Source organism: Paralichthys olivaceus, chromosome 2, assembly GCF_024713975.1.
Source record: "Paralichthys olivaceus isolate ysfri-2021 chromosome 2, ASM2471397v2, whole genome shotgun sequence".
Classification (NCBI taxonomy): domain Eukaryota; kingdom Metazoa; phylum Chordata; class Actinopteri; order Pleuronectiformes; family Paralichthyidae; genus Paralichthys; species Paralichthys olivaceus.
In genome coordinates this window covers 2,214,810-2,235,663 of record NC_091094.1, presented here as the reverse complement: position 1 = coordinate 2,235,663, position 20,854 = coordinate 2,214,810, and the positions used below count along the sequence as shown (strand labels likewise).

The window sequence follows — 20,854 nt, the reverse complement described above, 5'->3', positions numbered from 1 at the left end:
TTGTCTCTATTGTAATCGTCGTCCACGATCAGCTGCCACCGCGTCCGCGACACGTGCACATGTCTTTTAAATAAAACAAAAATACGAGTGACACGAGAGTTCAGGATCACAGATGAACTGCACGTCGCACACAAGCAGGTGAGAATAAAAGAGAAGCGGGGTTTTCTGATGTAACACCGACAGGAAACAACGCTTCACACGAGGGTCTGGTTCACATTTATCTGTCCATCCTCTGCACAATCTGACCTTTCCCATCCCCCCGACCCTCTGCAGCACTGGTCCCGCCTCCAGAGCAAAGCTCGCAGTATGTCTTCATTATCAGCAGCCGGGCAAGGTACCTCTGCTCAGGCACAGATACAAGAGGAAACGGAGGAGAGGGGGATAAAAAAAAAAGGGGGTTCGGAGAAAGAGGACTAACTGAAGCAGAGGGAGGGAAACTGAGGCAGGACAGTGAGAGGGGGGGGGGGGAAAGAGAAGAAGAGGAAAATAAAAGACAAGATCAGAGGTGAAGGGAGGAGAGGAGAGTGGTGACTTGTGGACCAAAGAGGCAGGGAAATAAAGACTCTGCTGCAAAGACAGAAAGACAGAAAGGGACAAAGGACAGCGTCACAGTGTAGAAACAGGACCAACCACGGACTGAGGCACAGCTGGAACCACAGGTAAGACACTTTCTGATATTGTCTCGTTCAAACAATCCCAGGAAATCGTTTGACGGAGGAAACATGGACAAAGAAAAAAATCTTCTACTAACTGAGGTCCTCATGCTTTAATCCTGGGCGTCAGAGAGAGAGAGAGAGAGAGAGAGAGAGAGAGAAAAACATCCTTTGTGAGTTTGTTAAAAAACAAGACTTTTCATCTTCCAGCTGCGTTCAGAGGATTCCTCTCCAGCTGTGGCCTGGGAAGTGCTAATACACAGTGAGATAAAAAATCTGGCCCCGGGTGATAAAAAAGACAAATTAATCAGTGTGAGGCTGAACTGCTGCAGTGTCTGTTCAGTGTTTGGGTCATTTCCATAAAATGACTTCAGACTGTTTTGACTCGTTGGCGTTCAGTCACAGAGAAAAACAGCCAGCAGGTAATAAAGAGTCAGCACCGCAACCGCTTATATGAGAGCTGCTGTAAATGCCAGTCGGGAGTAAATACATGTCCTCACATCTTGACACAGGTTTACAGCAACATGTGCAGTGATGATATCAGGAAAATGTGTTCTTGTGGTTTCTGGACGCTGTCGGAGGAGAGATACGCGTCAAAATGGATAAATAACGGAGAAGAGGAAAAGTGTGTTTGGGCAGAAACAACAGGTTGTTTTGGGTTTTTTAGAGATTAGATGTTTAATTCGCGTGTGTGTGTGTGAAAAGCAAAGCGACTCGCAGGCGTTCAACATGTTTGCGGAACTTGTGCAACAGATAATGTTGAGTTTCAAGTGAGCTCAGCTGCAGCTTGACTCAAGTTTTTTTTTTTTACGTCTGAACTCGAGTCTTTTGAGTCAATTAGTTTTTCCTCAACTCCAATCTTTATTTTCTCTGTGCTTGGATTTCAGAGTCTAGTGAAATGTGCATTTCAACAACTGAGCTGTCGCAACATGTCGAGATGAACACGTGAAGAAGAGTGGTTGTAAGCGTGTTGTAGTGGACGTAGGGCCAGAGTCATGTTAACCCACATGTGCGACACATTTGTGGAATAATGATCTTTTGGGTTTTATTCAGCTGCTTGACTCAAAATGAAAGATTGAATTTAAGTCTTCAGATTCCAGAACCATTTTTTTTTTAAATAAACTTTTATATTTGTTTTATTAAGAAAAAAGTGAGTTATTATAAAACTTCTCACTGCTGGTCTGCACATCTACGTCTAAATAAGTATTTTATAATTCCACAATTATCTTTATAATCTTTTAAAACAATTAACGAACAAAACTATAAAACTGCAGTCGGGGTGAAAATTGAACAGAAAGTCAATTTAAGAGTCAATAAAAGATTATGTGCCGCATAACCAGTAAAGTTTTATTGATCCAGTTTAATTCCAGTGGGAGCTGCTCTTCATTATCACGGTGCTGAGAATGATGTGGGTCTAATGTGTTAATGAGAGCACGGAGGCTGCCATCTTGTTAATCACATCAAATCGTGAGTGAGAGTCGACGGACGTCGACGTAAACAGAAACACGTGAGAGCGCCGGGACTTCACAGATACACATCCTCCATTAGTTCTCATCTCTTGATCTCCACAGGTAGGAAAGAAAGAAATCAACAGTGACCCGGACACTTCACACTCAGTCGCTGTTTCGTTGCTCGCTTCACATAATGACGAGGGATTAAAGCGATAATGTTCAACGTCTCGAGTTCTGGGGAAACGCTGCGACTTCAAATCAGCATTGATGGCTGATTGAAGTCGCTGGCTCACACGCCGCATCATCCGGACGCTCGTCGTGGTCGTCCGGTCGCCCACGATCGGATTCTGATACACAAACGTGCATCCGAAGCTCCGGTTTCCACGTTGGCATCTTAACGAGGAGCCTCCAGGGGATCGCGGCGCCCTGAGAATTCATTACGATCTTTCACTGACCTTTCACAGATTACGTCCAGATGTGAGACGTTCACTCACTCCGCTGCAGAGAGTCTTTAATGTCAGGACTCTGATGAGCGAAGTGGTGATTTTCAGAGTTTTAATTCGGCCTCGGTCGCTGGTGTCGAGCATCTGTAACCTTTCTCTGGTTTTTACAGAGGAACCTCAGACAGTGTTCAGTGGAGCTCACGCTAAAATAAATTGGGATTATGTTAAAACACTAACAGTATATAGAAAAGTGAGAAAAGCAATTAACAAAAACAACAATTAACTAATCAGATTAACACGTTCTGTGTTTTCATGGTCTGATTAATGAATTAATGATTAATGAATCTGAACTGGAAATAGTTCATTTCATTTCCTTTTCATTTGTTTTAATTCGTAATAACACGAGAATAAAGTTGTAACATTATTTAAAAAATTCATAATACTGTGAAATTGAAGTAATAATGTTGTTTTTATTTTATCTTCGAGGGAAAATATCAGAAGATCAATTTGTCACCTGCATTAAAATATTATGATTTTTTTTTTTTTTAAATTCACAAATAAAATATTTGATCTTGTGTCACGTCAGCTCCTCGTTTAAAGATTTAGTCACAAACTGAGAGAAACAGAGACTTGGAGGAAAGTGTCGCTTTGGTTTGTTGGTTCGACTGTGAGGTTGTCGCTGGTCACATCTGGATCCTGTTCAAAGAGGGTTCGTAGTTTCTCTAGAAATCAGATTGGTTCAAGATTTTGGATCCAGGAGTGAAACTCCAGCGAACACAACTCCCTGCTGCTGATTTTTCTAAAATTTATATTTATTCTCAAAATATTTTCATATATTTTCATGTTAAATTAAAACTTTATTCTGGTAAAATTATGACTTTTTAAAAAAATAAATTACAATTACATTTTTATAGTATTATGAACTCGACAAATAGCATCTTTATATTGTAATATTATAACTTTATCTTAAAAAAATCACAATTTAACTCTTGTTTTTCTTCTCAATTACAATAATATCCTCGTAATGTGAAAACTTTTTAACGTTAAATTACAGATTTACTCTCACAATACTGTGACTCTCTCCTCTTCTTCTGGCTTTATTCTTTATTCTTGTAATATTCTTGCAAGACTTGAATCTTGAAATCTCTAAAGACCTTATTAGTTGAGTTAAAAGATGAATTCCTGGAGGCACCTGCTCAATCCAACCGGCTCCAAACGTTAATGGTAGTTTGTTGTCCTGCTCTGCATCTGTCCAACAAGGCTCCATGAAACTGCCTCTGTAGTTTCTGCGTAACCCGGCAAACAAAGAGACAAACCACAGTGAGACACTTTGAGTCTTCAATGGGACTTGATGGGATTTGGACATTAATGTTTGGATTATATCACATAACATGTTGAGATTTATATTTCTTTAAATACCGTCCAACAAAGACCCACCGGCTGACGGTGTTCTAAATCCTGACGAACATGATTGATGACAGGAAAAGTCCCTGTGGTGTCAAAGTCACAGATATTATCTTAAGTTCCTGCGTGTTGACTTACTCTCTATTTAAAGAGAAGCTGGAGAGTGATCTTTGAAAGAGTTCACAGACGTGTTCTTCAGGCTTTGACCTTTGACCTCTTCACCAGGTTTTACTTGCTGAATTGTTTTAATATGAAAATCTCTATTGCAACAATACACGTCTAAATTACTCAATACTCAGACAGAAATATATAAATTACCGTATATCATAAATGTAAAGAAGCTTTTTCAGTAAATAAACGTTTTCTCCTTATAACATTTAAGCACGTATTACTTCTGACAAAATATTTAAAATCCAGAAGATAGAGTTTCCACATGAAGCTGTTGATTCTGTGAGTTTTTCTTGTGAATTTAGAATAATTACAATACTAGCTTGAGTCTAGTGCAGGATACTGGAGATATTAAACAACACAATAAAATAATGATTATATCTTTAAGACACAAACTGTCTGAACTGCATCTTCGTCAGCGTCTCGTTAGCGGAACGTTTCTCCGACGGGCGAGAAGCTCAGTGTTCAAAGATCGTCGTAGCGGTTATCTGGCGTCAGGTGAATCTGGACCTTAGTTTACCAATAAACCCCCGATAGCTGGGACTGTCACAAAAATCAAAATACAATCAGTGATGAGCCGACTTGAGGCTTTGGTCAGCACTGATTTCAGATGGTGAGCGAGCAGAGAGAGTTTCGGAAAAAAACAGCTGAACAAGTGAAGAGGTTTAAATTTCTGAAGCGGCCTGTTCACAGTTCCCCCGACAGCTGCCCTGAATAACGGAGCCAGAATCTCACCGAGCTTCAACAGTGACGGGGAACGTGTCCGCAGCTTTGTTTACCACGCCTTCATTGTGGCACTAATATCCAACGCTGTCGTCAGTATTGATCCACATATTTGAAATATATTTCTAGAAACACAGAATTACTAACAACTCTCAGCTTTTGCTTTACGACACATTCGCTGTGCACTCTGGGTCTCCAGTGTTCTCACATTAACATTTTTCCAGCCGCAGCAGCAGGAGGCAGCTGTTTTCACCGCACGCTCTCTGATGGATCCCCCCGTCCCGTCGGAGGAACGGGCGATTCGTATTCAGCCGTATATTTTATACTTCGGAGAACGTGTTTGGAACAAGATGAAAAATTCCAACAGTCGCTGGAAAATATCTACTTTGCTCCAGGATTCATTTCTAAAGCACCTTTTATGGTTTGCGCTCATAAAACACGGTCAGACCTTGTTATCCATTTTTATGGTTGAGAGTCCGAACTCGCTGACAGTTGATATCCGCCGTGAAGAAGAAAACCGTGCAGACTCTACACAGATTACTCTCAAGAACACAGGTGACAGTGATGTCACCAAAAAACTTCAAACAAACTTCAGTGTGACAGAAAATACCAAATTGTTTTGTTCATTTTTCAAAAACTAACTGTAGGATACATGAACTGTAGTTTACTGATAAATATACAGATAAAAAGTAAGATCTAATTTTAATAAGCTGTTAATTAATTCTCAGGCGGCCTCAGCGCCTTCAACCTTCACCTCTCTGTGACCTGAGAGGCAAAAATCAGGGCAAGAAAATCTGAAACCTGAACAAAAGAAGCTGCGATAATCGGAGTCAGATGAATTTATCAACGTTCTGATTAAGTCTAATCTAATCTCAGGGCTCTGGAAGCCGTACAGTCGTAGTTACTGTGGAGGAAGATTCAATTGATCAGATCAGAACGGAACGGTCGAAGTGTGACGAACAAAAGAAACGTTTCTGAAAAGAGAACGTGACGTTTGTTTCTTCTTATCTCTGCAGGAAATGATGAAATGTTTATATGATGTCGATATTCAAACATTTAGTTTTGATCTAGTTTCTAATCAGAGTTCACTCAAATATGTGTAAACTTCAAAACAGCCTTGTTAAGTCACATTGCCTTTCACAGCTCAGTATTCTACATTAATTAACGCTTTTAATCTAAATGATAATTTTATTATGTCATAATTGAAAAATAAAATAAATGTCAAATGTAATAAATTAGTAACAGCGGGACTGCAGCAGCCATGACGCTCTCATGTTTTTACACGAGTGTCCGTTTCCAAAATTAAACATTCGTTCTATCTTACCTGTGAAACTTTGTGATTGATTTAATTGATTGTGCACCACAGTGACACGAAAGTCAAAATCCCCTGCGGAGTCCTCGTCCCCAGCTCTGTGATAGCGCCCTCTACTGCAGGCGGGCGGAGGACGTCACTGTGACATGATGCATTACCCAGGACCGACCTCATCCGAGCCCCTAACCCTGAAACCAAACTCTTAAAACAGCCCAGATTTCAGGACTTAGCTAAATGTCCTCACTTAGTTTGGTCCAACAGCCAAACTGGTCCTCACAAAGTACATGTCCACACACACACACACACACACACACACACACACACACACACACACACACACAATCACAAGGTAATAATTCAGGCCTGTGTGTGGACGTGGAGACAGCACCTCTGCAACAGGGCAGATTCATTTAAAACAAAACCTCATGGGTTCATTGTCGACTTCCGTGGTGATGGAAACGACTGAAAACTGTTTCCAAATGAGAGCCGGGGCAGCGGGGCGCTCTGTGTGTGTGTGTGTGTGTGTGTGTGTGTGTGTGTGTGTGTGTGTGTGTGTGTGTGTGCGACGTGTTATCCTGGGTTTGCAGTTTATCGGCGTCACACACAGCGCGGCTTCGTATCTCACTCAGAGAACGGTTTGGTTGATGTTCAGGTACACGGAGAGTGGAGGTTTGAGTCATCAGAGAAACGATGTCGTGCGAAATGACGACAGAGGAGCCTCGGAATCATTTTCACCTGGTGAGAGTCAGATGTTCATGACATTACTTATCGTGTATTTAGTTTGAATTAACTTCTGAACGTATGAATGTTTTTCCTTTGATTCTTTTTATTAGTAAAACTCTGAGAAAACAGCAGTTTGATCGTAAGAGCTTCGAAGAGTGGTACCATCTGTTTGTGATGCTCTGCCTCAAAGATCCGTGTTCACCTACTTTCTTCACTTTAACCCAATAAAAGTGCTGAGACGCATCTGCAATCCCTTTAAATCTGCAGCGTATAATTGGGGCTAATGATCACCAATTTTCAAATAACCCAGATGATTAGTGGAAACACTGATGCATCACGATGGCATTTCACCGTCTCTAATACAGTCAACAAACAAAAAGTGTTAATCAAACAAAATGCAGAACACATTCTTTGCTCTCAAACTCTGAAATCAGATTACACAAAAAAACTTTCTCCAAGGAACCTGATGGAAGGATGTGGTCCAAGGACAGGGAAGAAATCTGGTCCGGGTGGTCCGACCCCTCAGAAGAGCTACTCTGAAAACCCGTATGCTGGCAACGACAGGTAAGATAGAACCGGCACCTGAGTATCAGAACTGGATCGTGGACAAACTCTGGACCGGTGTTTGTGGTCAAAGAAGAAGGGGCGTCGGCATATGGACGAGTGACTTGGAAGATATGGACATTTGGATTTTGACGGACCACAACTTCAGACATTGTTAGGGAGGTGATTTTGACCGACAAAGCTGGAATTTGGTTTCGACCTCTCAAATGAAAAAGTGGATCTGTTGGTTGGCCCGAATGGCGGTTTGTCAAGATGTCCGCTCTGCAATGCGTTGGCGACGCGTCCAGGGGTGTCTCGTCCAGTGTCTCCTGGGATCGGCTCCAGCCCCCTCCAATAGATGGATGTAGCGTGTGCATCGTTTACCCGGGGAGGGCGATCCAGAAACTTTGGGCGTCCATGTCGATGCTACTTCGACACAAACTTCCAACCTAAACAGACCAAGTAAAGCAACAACCCCCCCCCCCCCCCCCTCATGGCTGCGCGATTTATTCAGGAATGGTTTGAGCAGCACGACAAAGAGTGCAAGGAACTGACCTGGCTGCCAAATTCCTCAGATCTCAATCTGATCGAGCGGTTGCGTTTTCTAAACTGTCCTAAATCTGGAACTCCTTCCAGGTTTTAAATGCGGCACTGATGTCTCGTCACGGTCTTTAGAGACATTAACTCAGACACGCCGGGTTGCTCAGGAGGACGTGGAGAGAAAAAAAAAAGGCAGAATCCTTTATTGTCGAAGTATGTTTACACACTCAGAAAATGTGACCTCTGCCTCGTACCCATCTGTGAGTACACTGGGTCGTGAGATGAGCAGCTCCGCTTAGACTTTCTCAGCTCGCACACATGGCTCCACTCACGCCGCCCCGCACACGGACTCCCTTACACGGACAATTCTGATCTCTGTTGGGAGCGTTCCTCCTGTTTCAGGAAAAGATCGACTGCACCCGAGCCGCCTGGGTTCATGGATGTTAGATTTTCCACAGTGTCTCATTTTCTTCACACGTATGACGGATCGTTGAAAACACCTGCGTCACTTTGGACACGGATGTGGTGATTTCCCCGCGTGCACAGCTCCTGGCCGGCTGTGGCGCCCCCTGCAGTACTGATTGTGTGGTGCCTCAATAGATTTGAGCTGTTTTTATCCGAGAGTTTTTTATTATTTTGATTTATTTTATTATTTTGACCCCGGTGGTTCACCTGAGTATAAATATTATAATCCGAACAAATGTTTTCTGACAAATCCTGCAGCTCCAACGTTCCCTGAAACTTTAAAAGGGTCGAGACATTCACCTCGGAGCATTTTATTATTTTGAGTATAACAACCTTGATCCATCAGACGCCGATGTTTTTTCTTTGGTCGAGTTCATTAAATTTCTCAAAGGCATTGATGTAAAATTTGTGATTTTCAACAACAACAAATGTTCTGGTAAAAAAAAACTTCTCAGCACGTATTTCCAGAGACCAGATTACCATTCCTCCTCCAGTTTGATTATTTAAAAACACATTATATATTGAGGTATGTGTATGATGTGTTTTTATCTTAGTAAACCTTTTTTTTAAATATTTCATTCCTTTGTTATATTTAGATATTTATTCATACTTTCATTATATTGATCACTGGTTATTTATGCATATGACAATAAAAACTCCTTTTTTGAATCCTGGAAATAATTAGTTACAGCCTCTGATGATTCCACTACTGAAGTTTAAAAAGATAAAACACAAAAAAACACTTTGAATGAAATGTTTAAACACAACATTTCTGATTTTTCCAACCCCAGAATTTACTGATTGACTCTTTCACGTTTATTGGCCGGCCTCTCATTTTCTACCTTTTTTAATCTTTCCTGTTTATGAAGCTTTAATTCACACTGATAAATTCTATTTATCACATCGTTATGTTTTCTCCCCCGTCTCTTTGTTGGTTGGTTCATTTTTGAGAATGATTACACGAAAACTACAGGACAGATTACAGGAAAAATCACTTTCTTTTATTTACATTTTCATGAGCAGGAGAACTGACTGATCCTGAAGGACAGAGCAGGCACATTTAGGGGACTGATATCAATGAGTGTGTGAATTTGGTGCAGAAGCAAATAAAAATCTGGATCTAGTGAAATTAAATGTTGTGTCATAAGGAGACTGTTGGGCCTTGGTGGACATGTGTGCTCTACCGATGTTCTATTACAAATAATTAGATTTATTGTCCTATTTTCTCTGCTCAGGATCCATTGTTTCATAGTTTCTTCCTCGGAGAGCACTTTTCCGATAAGTGCTGTTTGGATATACAGACATTAGGTCGAGTATCAAACTCCATTACGCTGATAAACAGTTGAATAAACAGCGAGCAGCTCAGCCAGATATTCATCGTGTGGTTGGCGCTGAAACGCACAAGTAGCAAAACTGAAACCATCTTCATGCAGCTTTGACTGAATCTTAAATGTCCTTTTTAAAATATGTAAACCGACGCTTTTATTCAATCGAGCTTGTGGAGAGAGAAGGGAGACGTGGGGGGAGTTGGGGGTTTGACATGCAGTAAATGACGGGAGTTGTTAATCATTGGATGCAGCGAGGCATGTTCCCCACAACGTTTAAGACTTCACTTGTGAAACCACAACTCAAACAATAAGTTGGAAACGTTTCAATTTGGTTTTCAGGCTAATCACAGCACTGAGGCACACATTGTAAAAGTACTCACTGACATCAGGATACATGTAGATGCCAAAAAAGCTTCGGGGTCGGTTCTACTTGATCTGTGTGCTGCTACAATTATTCCTAAAACAGCATAGAAGGAATCACGTTGGGCGTCCAGGAGCTCTCTCTATCTGGTTTTCTCTCTTTCTGTCTGGCAGAGAGTTAAAATCAGTGTCTCCCCCAAAACAACCTGTGGGGTTCCCTGACGCTCTGAACTCCCAAACCAATGTGATGTCATCAGGAGACGTCTGTTTACAAAGTTATGCTGAAGACACACAACTTTATGTGACTGTGTCTCCAAATGCAAACGAGGCAGGTTGAGAATATTTTCTCCAAAGGTCATAAATATCTCCGCAGTGATGCTAAATCTAGCAGCAAACACGTAATCACAGCTCACCGTGCTAACCAAACGTAGAGACACCGGTTTATAGACGCATTGTTGTTTCTGGTGCAGTCTCACCACACAGAACAACACGAGCTGTGACATCATCGCTTCGCAAACTGAACACAGAAACCAGTTTTTTTTTAATTTGTGGGACTTTTATGAAGTCTCCGTTTTAGTGACTTCTGATTTGTGTTCGAGGCTCAAACCGAGTAAAACGTTTGATTAAATATCAGAGCAAGAAAACTCAGGAGTGGCAGCGATGATTGAACACACGTGTGTGGACGTTTTAAAAAACAGATTTTTTTTTTACATAGGTTCTAAAACTCAGAGAGAAAATTGGTCACACGGTCGTTTCCAAATCTGCTTTTTATCACTTGAAAAACATACTGACATGCAACCTTTGAGTAGAGGGAAAAAACATTCATGCTTTTATATTGAGCAGGCTCTACTAATGTGATACTCTCCATCGATCCAAAAGTCCGCTACGGACGATCCAGAGGTCTGCGGCCGCTGAAACAGAGAACACACAACACCTGTTTTAAAGCCCTCACCATCGCTCACCTGTCAGTTTCTATAATGACTTGGATTTGAAGTGCGGGATGGTCGACTTTCTCAGAGTTTGAACCAGGACGAGTTGCTGTGGCTTCATTGTGTTAGTTTTTAGAAGTGGTGAGGCAGCTTTTATTGAAGAGTCTCCCCGAGGAGCTGAGAGCAGCTGGAAGTTTGTAAATCTTTATACGTAAACTTTTTCAGCCTGGCTCTGGATTAAGTTTGGTTTATGAACATTTATCTGGTATTTTGTTATTGTGTTTGTGTCGTCAGATGTTTTTCTTGATTTCATACATGTCTTCGTAGCTAATGTTACGTCAAACCTTTATCTAATTGTGTAATTGTGCTGGTATGCACTGGACTAAGACTTTTTTATACAACGAACAACAGTGATAATAATTACACAGATAATAACAGCAACAGACATCACATGATAAAAGCTTTTTTTTTTTAGAGAGATGTGTCTTGAGAAGAGATAAAAACTGAATCTGCTCGTCTGCCCAGTATTTTAGAAAGACAGCTGGCTCGTTGAGTATGACAATGAATCGGTGTGAATCATATTCTTTGCCCTTTGCGGTCACCACATCTCGACCCAGCTGAACACCTGCAGGAGGTTTTAGACAGCTCTCTCCATCACAATCATCCAAACACAATATGGATGAAGGGTGTTCACCCCTCCAGATGGAGAATTAAGGCCAAAGTGCATTGAAGCTATCGCGTTGGGTTTTTTATAGAATTGTTCTTACCGATATGAGCCAAAGTCTAAAAATGCCTCACGAAAAGAAACACAACCAGTCGACGCATAGAGAACAAGAGGAACAATCCAACGGACCTTCAGGATTAAAAACAGGATATATCAAATATCTCCACAGAACTATTTTAATGATCACTTAGTAGGATTTAGTGGCATCTAGTGGTGAAGTCGCAGCTCACATGAATACTCCTCACCCCATCTCCCTTTTTAAGTGTTTAGGAGAACCAGACTGTAAAGATGGATGACACGACTCCTCCTCCCACCATTTAGGAAATAAGCCATCTTGCTTTAGTGACAGCATTCTGAGCCGCAGTAGTGAAGTTCTGTCAACGTTCAACCATCCATCAAGTAACTGATGAAAAATTAACACTTGAACATAAACCAGTGTGATAAGAAATGTCTTGATTGACAGAAATCAATCAAAACGGATGTGAGGACGTTGGGTTAATGTCCCATACTAGCCACCAGGGGACAATCAAGATATGTGGCTTCACTTGTGGGGAGGTGTCTTATCGTCTGTCTTTGTTTACAGTCTACGGTGGCCTTGAGCTACCACAAAAGTCCCTCTCTGTACTGCCAGTGTGTGATTCGTCCATCGCGGGCCACCGTAGAAACGTGGTGGTACAAATGTCTGACTCGGTGGAAGAGGACCCGCTGCCTGTGTTCAGTAGATGTGGACCTTTTAGAAGACAATGAAAACACAGCGATTCCTTGTTTCAGGGGATCATACGTCCTCTGGACCTTTAACAGAAGCTGAAGACAAACCGCCCTCACGTGTGGGCTCCGATAGCAAAAGCGAAATAACTCGAACCAGCAGAGTTCCATCAGTGACTCAGCAAGGGCTAGTTGATAAAAGTATAAAGTATCGAGGTCTTAAATCCCTTCTTTCAAGAACCCTAATTAGGGATGTTGACTTTGGTAGATCACAGAGCCATTTGGGAGCAATTAAAAGTAATTGCCTGAAGACCTTTTAAAGAGGCAATTATCGTAATTTGTGCCCTTTTATTATTGAAGACATTATCATGCCATCAACGGATCTGTGAGCTCAACGTCAGCCCACCTCTGACTCCGCTTCTATAAAATACAACAAAGTCAACGGAAGGTCTTTGCTGCCGTGTGGCCCGGAGAAGTGTGAAATCAGATTGGAGGTTACAGTTGTAATGAAATAAACCTGTGACATGATGAGTGTATTGAACGTATCATTTATTGCCAGTAGGAGACAGCCAAAGCAGAAAACATTTTTTTTCCACCTTTTGCTGCCAATTTTCAGCAGCTGCATCCGAGTTTATTTCAATTCCCGCTAAGACCTGCGGGAGGAAACACTGATGAAGCCTGAGGCGAGGCAGCAGCAGCAGCTTCATCATCAGACGACTGTCAGGGAAAAGGAGAACGTGGTTATTTGCAATGACAATTGAGAAGCGTTGTGTTGCATTTGCAAAGAAACATCGGGGACCGGTTATTTTTCTTAACAAAGGACCACCTGGCATTTATTAGGAGGGATTTTGTGGATGGCAACACATATTGGAACAATTGGAGGAGCAACAGAAGTCTGTTACTGTAAGCCGGCTTCCAAAGGTCCGAGCAAACAAACAGTTGATGCAATGCTGAGGGCGAGCGGGCACAGACACACCTCACACAGTCCCGATATTCACACGTCGCTACACGAAACATATCTCTATTTCAGAACTTGTGTTCCAGGATGATTTTAATTTGACAGAAAGTGAAAATTGAACTCTTAAAATTCCTGCCGGGAAAGTTGAGCCTCTTATTTCCTCGAATAAAAATATGTATTGTCCCTTTTTCGTTTCAGAGAAAGATGCACTCCTTCCTGCTGCTCGGCTGTTTTGTCCTCGCCACCACAGAGTACTTTCTCGGCTCTGCCCACATGATCCCCGACGAGAGACTCTCCACCAATAAGGTCGTTGTATCGAACATCGTGTCTCAAAGCCTCGACATCGGCCCCCCCCCTGTCGTTATCGTGGGTAAGTTTGACTTTATTTTCTGCAACAGTCTGTTAATTAAACTCCGAATAGAGATGGACGACATGACAGCGCTGCCAAAATTAAGCCGAATCATCTTGATTGCACAACAAGCCAAAAACCCTGCCTCCTCCATGTTAGCCAGCGGGACATGGAGATAACGAATGATCAAATTACACATCAAATTTTCCAGTAAAATTAGTTTTAATTTCTTATTTTATATAAAATAAAAATGGGTTGAAGCGCCATGATTGACAGGCGAGACTGAATCATGATTTGTCAAAATTAATAAAATTATTATCAACAGGACTTGCCACCTGGACAGTAGGAAGTGAAGAGGTGTCGTCCATCTATAGTGTCCAGTTATTTATTTCATTTTCTAATGTTCTCTTTCAGAGTTACCCAAATCAGCAAAGAGCAAGAGAGCAAAGAAACAAAAAAAGGTGAGAATACGATGCATGTTGACAGCAAGTGATCGTGTTAATTTTAGAAATGTTTTATTATTCGTAAAGTAAATCTACACGTGTAACAAAATGACCACAACCACAAAAAGTTGAGATCATTTTACCACAAATACTGTTTGCAAAGTCGAGTCAAAATCAATCACATGGTCAAAACTTATTTCTTGTTCTTTCTCAATGTTCTGTTTTCACATTATGAATGTTGATGTATATGTGAAAGGAGCAGATGCATTGAAGTTACTGTAGATAAAAAACTGGCTTCCATACAGATGGATGGAAAAAAATTGAAATGAAATTCAAGCAGGAAATCCAACGTCAGGCAGCAAAACACCTGGAAGAACTTAAAGAATAAGTTCAGGAAAACTAAACAGAGGAAGAGTAAAGTCTAAAGCTGATCATGAAATGAGGTGCAGGCGTGGGGACAAGTTAATGCTGCCGGAAGAGAAGATGGAACAGGTGTAAGAAATAGAAATGAGAATCTGGAGGAAGGTCTGGACAGAAATGAGGCTTGATAAAAAGGAGGTGGGTCCAAAAGTCCAGAAAACATAAAGTCCTCTCGTCTTTGACCTTGATGAGAAACATCATGAGGTCAAGGAAAGATGTGAAGCAGAAATCAGGAGATGTAGTAAAAGACAGATTCTGCTTCTTTTTAAAAAAAAAAAAACTTCTTCCAATTTATAACACATGGAGGATAGAGTACAATGAGAAACTCAATGATGTAGACCCAAAATTCAAGTGAGGTTCCCTGTTCCGTCTGATACGAATCAAAGCGCCCTCGAAAGAATGTGTTCAGTTCTACACAGACCACGTTTAACCATCAACCACTCAGCAGAAGTAAAAGTGAAGTAGATGTTGTATAAAATAAAAACTAAATACGGTGAAGACAGAGTTTAGTTTTGGCTTTTTACCTCCAATCGAGGAAGTTTTTGTTTGTAACATTACACAAAAACTAAAGAACGGACGGATGCAGTATTTTAGTCAGGTATATTTAAAGGACTGATAAGAACGTGTGTGTGGTTTATATCTTTATCTGGAGTTTTAAGATCTAACGAGAGCATGAACCGTTTCCAAAGTTTGCTCACATGCATTGTTTGTCCTTCTCTTTCGTTCTGTCAGAAAAAGTTTGCGAAGCGGCCGCCTCCTCCCGCTAACTGCATTCCCTTGTGGGGAAGCTGTAAATCCCCCAGCAATGTGTGCTGTGATTTCTGTGCCTTCTGCCAGTGTCGGCTCTTCAGAACTGTGTGTTTCTGTCGAATGGGCAACCCCCGCTGCTGATTGGCCACGTGCTGCCCGACCCAGCTCCAAGCTTACAGAGCAGAGCTTCATGCTAAAGCAGGCTACGTGAAGTGAGGGGAATCGCGTCTTGGTTTGGTCCAGGATTCGTAGATCTGCCTTACGTCTACTGCATGAAAGCACTTTATCAGAGAGGACTGCACCACAGTGAACGTTCCCAAATCTCCTACAGGGTGTAACGCCTGTAGCACTGCTATGAAACTCATCAATAAAAACTTTTTTATGTTACTTTGAGCTTTTAGAGCATGCATAGATAGAATATATGCTCAAACCATTTTGTATATTGCTTTATTTTTACACAGAAATACACGAACGTGCATTATCATTACATTTTAAGAACCTTTGTAAGAATAAAGTCCTGTACGACGTTTTCAATGACAGTGTTCTTTGTCTTATTCAGCCCTCAAGGCAAATCCTATTGGATGTTTGCTGAAATTTCCAACCGACATGTTTGAGTCAAGTGTCTGACTTCCCTTGAATTGCCTGTGGGTCGTTAGTTGAGACATAAATCAATAAAACAATTCAAACATATAAAGTTTCCTTTCCCGAGATGGGTGAGTGAATTCCTGAACTTGCCGGGCTCTGTAATTATTTGCTTCTCAAGCAAGAGGAAACTCTTTATTTGTTGGGGACCATTTTCAGCGGTGGATTAACACACAATTGTTGCTTTAGTATTTCTAGAGGCTGCACAGTGTGTGTGTGTGTGTGTGTGTGTGTGTGTGGGATTCAGTCAAAACAAACTGCATTGTGTAATTTCATGGTAATGACGGAACATTTGATCCAGTGTAAAAGGATTAAATGCTCTGTTTTGGGGAAATATTGGAGGCGCGGGGTAAAAGAACATATTATGTCGACTCAAATTATTGTAATGTGCCGCAGTGCAACACTCACAGACAAAACTCACATAAATAAATGAATATGCATAAAAACTGGCTTAATAATTGAATTATAAAGATATAAATATAGTATTATAAGTCTTAACAGCTTCTAAACTTGTAAGTTCTGATATTGTTTGTCTTCTTCTTCTTTTTCTTCTTCAGCTACACAATGTGCGCGCCGTCTACATGCTTGTGCAACAGAGTTTGAAAAATAGGCCTCGGAGAATGATCACCATCTGCAGCTTATGTCTAATGCATGAAGGAGACGGAGGGAAGGTCACAGCCATGCTTCTTAGAAAGAAATATCTTTTACTAATAAATATCTACAGAGGTTAAGTCCTTGGTTTACAGTGAGTACTTCACAGCCCTGATGGGACCCAGTGTTGAGGATCCAGTGCCCACAAAGAATGTGTCTTATCTTAATTGATTTCCATTTGTCAGCAAGTCTCAGCTCCTGGTGTGTAGAGATTTCACTAATGAAACCCCTGATAATAAAGGAGCGTGGGTCTGTCGGTGCTGCGGGATACTGTCTGGGCACAAGAACAGGCAAACCGAGGCAGGTCTGTGATGATTACAGACCAGTCGCTCAAATATCTTTCGTAACAGAAGTTAGATCAAGAGGCTTATCGTCGTTAAAACAGACAACATGTCTCGGGTTCAGGAAAAACAACAGCAGATTAAAATATGCAGGAACGTTGCATCGCCTAAGAGTCTGTATCTGAAAACAGAGGAGAGCTGGTTGGCACAGCACCTGAAAGTGAAGGAAGACACATGGTCTGGCCCTGCAGCCTTCCTGTTATTTTGTCTGCAGAGCAGAGCTTTAATCCGGAGGACAGAGAGCTGTCTGCCGTCTGCTTCTCTCAGTGGTTCATCTGACCTTGAATCATATTTTGAATAGAATTTACTCGGACGATCAGGGAGAAGAGGATGCTCATGCTCTGTAAACCTTCATCACCACATGCATCTCTGAAAACACTCCAGTCAGCAGACGTCATACAAGCAGTCTGGACGACCATTGATTCAGGCCTGGTGAAAAGTTTATGGTGATGAACTGGATGTTAAAGCAGAAAGAAAACTTTTTACTCAACCTCTCCATCATTCATATCACAAATAAAGTCTTTTTCTACACGTAGGAAACTTTAAAAAAGACACTTTATGAAATATGTCAAAGTGCAAAAAGGTGATTTCATCAAGTCAAATGTTTTGTGGTTGTAACTTTGGCATCAGGTTTTAATTCAACTTTTAGATTAAGTCATATGTGAGATGATGCTAGTCAATATTTTTGGGTTTAAAATTATATTATTTAATTTTTGCAACAACATTCTCAGACACAGTCCGTGGATGAACAGAGTAGATAACAGTGTTTAGATGGTGGTGACCAAACCAGAGCTAAAAGTGAATATTATGTCTTTATTAATGAGGCACAGGAACTAATTTATCATGTTGTTGTTTTAATTGTGTTGGTCAGAAAATGTCAAATTGCAGCACTAAATCATTTGAGCAATTTAAATCTTAAAAAGAGGCGAAAACACATTAACAGCAAGTACAAGTGGAAACAGGGTGGGCAAGAACATATTTGTCCAACATCTGTCACATCAAATGAAAACAAGTACTGTTTGCCATAAATAACGACGGTAAAATAAAATTCACATGAGCTGAGTTCCAAGAAACAAGTAGGGTTCCAGGTCGTTATTTATGACGGCTCCTGCTCAGCATCACTTTGCTTGGTTCAGGTCTGTCCTGGAGTTTCTGCTCTTTTTCTCTCCCGTTCACTCTCGTGCAGAGGTTTCACATTTGTACACATGTGATTATTATTAATTTGTCAGAGTGGTTGAGGAATTTTTCTTGTGCGTCTTTGATGGAAAGTTGAACCTTGTTGTCAGTGAATTTTACAATTTCAGTGCGGAGGGTGTGCGAGAGCGTTTGAAAAAAAGACACAAAGCTGGAGACACGTACACATGTATGGATCGTGTAAATTAGCAAAAGATGGAAATAAAACCAGTGCCAACTCTTGCACAATCAGAAATCACAACTACTGACAAAAGTTGGTGTCCCTTTCTGTATTCTTTACGATTGACCATAGACCGTACCCGTTGATTAATAAATTAATAAAGTTCTTTGCATTGAGTATTTATGGTTTGAATGTGTGCATGTGGGTCAGCCTCATATCCCGCCCTCTACATTTCCAGGCACGCTGATTTAGAAAACACTGCCTGCAGGTGGGCACACGCACAGGTTGAAAAAATGTAGTGCATGGGATTTTTGGCTTTGGTGCACACGTACATTTTAGTATGGATGCATGTTGTTTTCTGAATGAGGCCCCTGGTATGGAAGGAGGTGGGACGGAGGGAGAAGGATTATTGCAGACAGCTGGACGACAGACAGATGTGAGAGGATGAGATGCTGAAGTACTGACAGAAAGCAGACGACACCACATCACCTCTGGGTCTGCCATTTTGTAGATTCTTTTATTCATGTCTGTTCAATAAAAATAGGATCTTGTACGCTCAATAACTATTTCATTTTCAATTTGACACAAAACAGAAATGTTTTGCGCACATTTTGAAAGTAGAACAGACGCCCTGCTGCCCTTTGTAGCTGAAAACTGCGGCTCTCAGCAACTGTAAAGTCCTCCAGCCAATAAAAACCAAAGTAAACCACAATCATCATGAAAACAGGTCATAGAAACGTCATCGATAAAAGAAACAGGTGATGGTTTATAGACAGGGAACAAAACCATCTGAACCTCCTTCCAATGCTGCATAATGCTGTTTTAATCTAGATTAAATAAATAAATGGGTAGGTAAATAAATAAATAGATTAATTAATTAATTAATTAACATGGCTATGAAATAAACCCTGAAATAAAAATACATGGCAATAAATATCTAAATATAGCATAATATAAATAGATAACTGAATCCATTTACTTAAATAAATATAATTACTAATTCAAAATGTTTTTCAAAAGACGACATTGCGGTCTGAAGATAACCACACCCCCTGCATTTGCGAGAATGGAAATAATCCTGAAGGATCCTGAAATAAAAGTCATTGAAAAACATTTTGACTTTTGTATTTATTTAAGTAAATGGATTCAGTTATATTTTAATATTATGCTGTATTTATATATTTATGCCGTATGTTTTTATTTCAGGGTTTATTTCATAGCCATATTCATTTATTTAATTTTGATTAAAACGGCAGTCCATAACGTACAACCTCACATAACTCCCTCATTCACTCCTGTCATAAATTACTACAGCCACTAGAGGCCGCCTGAAAAAGTAACGTAGGTATAACAAAGTTGTAATGTCGCGTTAATGCCAAAGTGAATTCCATGTTCGAGGAGAAGAGAACTACCGACTGAAATAAGTATAATTGCTATGTTGTGAAAACACTGGGGAAGCCGACGCTGTTTTGTGGGTCCATGAGATCAAAACGTTTGAGCGAGTAAAGAGAACAATGCCAATTTGTGTCTCACCGCCCATTGTTTAGCACGGACACACATTGCCCATTACTGCCCAGAGATGAGAAATCCTTGTGTTATGTAATAGAGCATGAAGCAACAAAGCATTTTTCGGCCCTGCTGCTTTATGGGTCGGTAATGAGGAGTAATTCTCGGCACGCCACAGAAAGAGAAGATGCAGAAGTAGAAAAACTTCTTCGGCTGAGAGACATGAAGTCTGTTCAATTGGACTTTTCCACAAACTTTTAATTTCACAGCAAAAAAGACGTCAAGCAGTTGTTTTGTTTTTTTGCAGCACATTTGGTTAATTTAACCTCTGAGAAAGAGCAGCTCTCCAGACTCTTCCCTCGGCTTTGTTGTGGGAATCAAACCACATGGGTCACAATGAACCGTATGTGCCACTATCCTGCAGCGCTGTCAGAAGATACAGACTAAAGCAGTGGTTGCGTTTGACGTGTGTCAACCCCCCGCTGCTATTGTTCTCTATGTAAGTCTTCATAGTAATAGCGGTGTCAAGACAAGTCACAGTGGGTCGTCCCGATGCATAATCCACAAAGCTGCTCCGGGACACTCGCATCATGTTCTGTCTTTTTCAGGAGTCTTACAGTCGTTTTTCTTTTTAAGCCTGATGGAAAAACATTTTGTAGAAAAACCCTAAAAAGGAAGAGATTCGAGAAATGGGTCAGTGATTTCAGATTTTAAAGACGTTGGACATGTTTATTGTCACCAATAATAAACTGTATGACAGCCTTCACACATCTGAATCCTGGACTTGTCAGTAAGTGAATCAACAGCAGTCCAGAAGTGGACACTAATACCCCAGTGTAATCTACATCTGCTCCGCTCAATAAAAGCAGCCTGTTTTCCAGTGAGATACGATCCCATCGTATTCCATCTGATTGTTCTGAACCATATTTTCACGAGAGGCTGAGCTCTTCATCCCATCTGAGGTTTGAA

General features: G+C 40.9%; 2 protein-coding genes across 2 annotated transcripts in view; one reads left to right on the top strand and one right to left on the bottom strand.

Moving 5' to 3' along the window:
- Positions 1-350: 350 nt before the first annotated feature.
- On the top strand, positions 351-15,925 carry asip1 (agouti signaling protein 1). The gene is made up of 4 exons (XM_020105209.2): positions 351-659; positions 13,628-13,799; positions 14,193-14,239; positions 15,374-15,925. The coding sequence occupies exons 2-4, from the start codon at positions 13,634-13,636 to the stop codon at positions 15,530-15,532; spliced, it is 372 nt and encodes a 123-aa protein (XP_019960768.1). The 5' UTR covers positions 351-659; positions 13,628-13,633; the 3' UTR covers positions 15,533-15,925.
- Positions 10,655-20,854, bottom strand: part of raly (RALY heterogeneous nuclear ribonucleoprotein) — a 98,127-nt gene continuing 87,927 nt past the window's right edge. The window contains exon 9 of the mRNA XM_069531449.1: positions 10,655-13,188. The gene's annotated coding sequence lies outside the window, so the exon portion shown is untranslated. The remainder of the gene's footprint in view (positions 13,189-20,854) is intronic.

What these genes read in the sequence shown, in the direction of transcription:
- asip1 (XM_020105209.2), top strand. Translation starts at nt 13,634, where the DNA reads ATGCACTCCTTCCTGCTGCTCGGCTGTTTTGTCCTCGCCACCACAGAG. An exon ending in CCCCCCTGTCGTTATCGTGG is followed by an intron (nt 13,800 to 14,192) that starts GTAAGTTTGACT and finishes GTTCTCTTTCAG; the next exon opens with AGTTACCCAAATCAGCAAAG. An exon ending in GAGCAAAGAAACAAAAAAAG is followed by an intron (nt 14,240 to 15,373) that starts GTGAGAATACGA and finishes TCGTTCTGTCAG; the next exon opens with AAAAAGTTTGCGAAGCGGCC.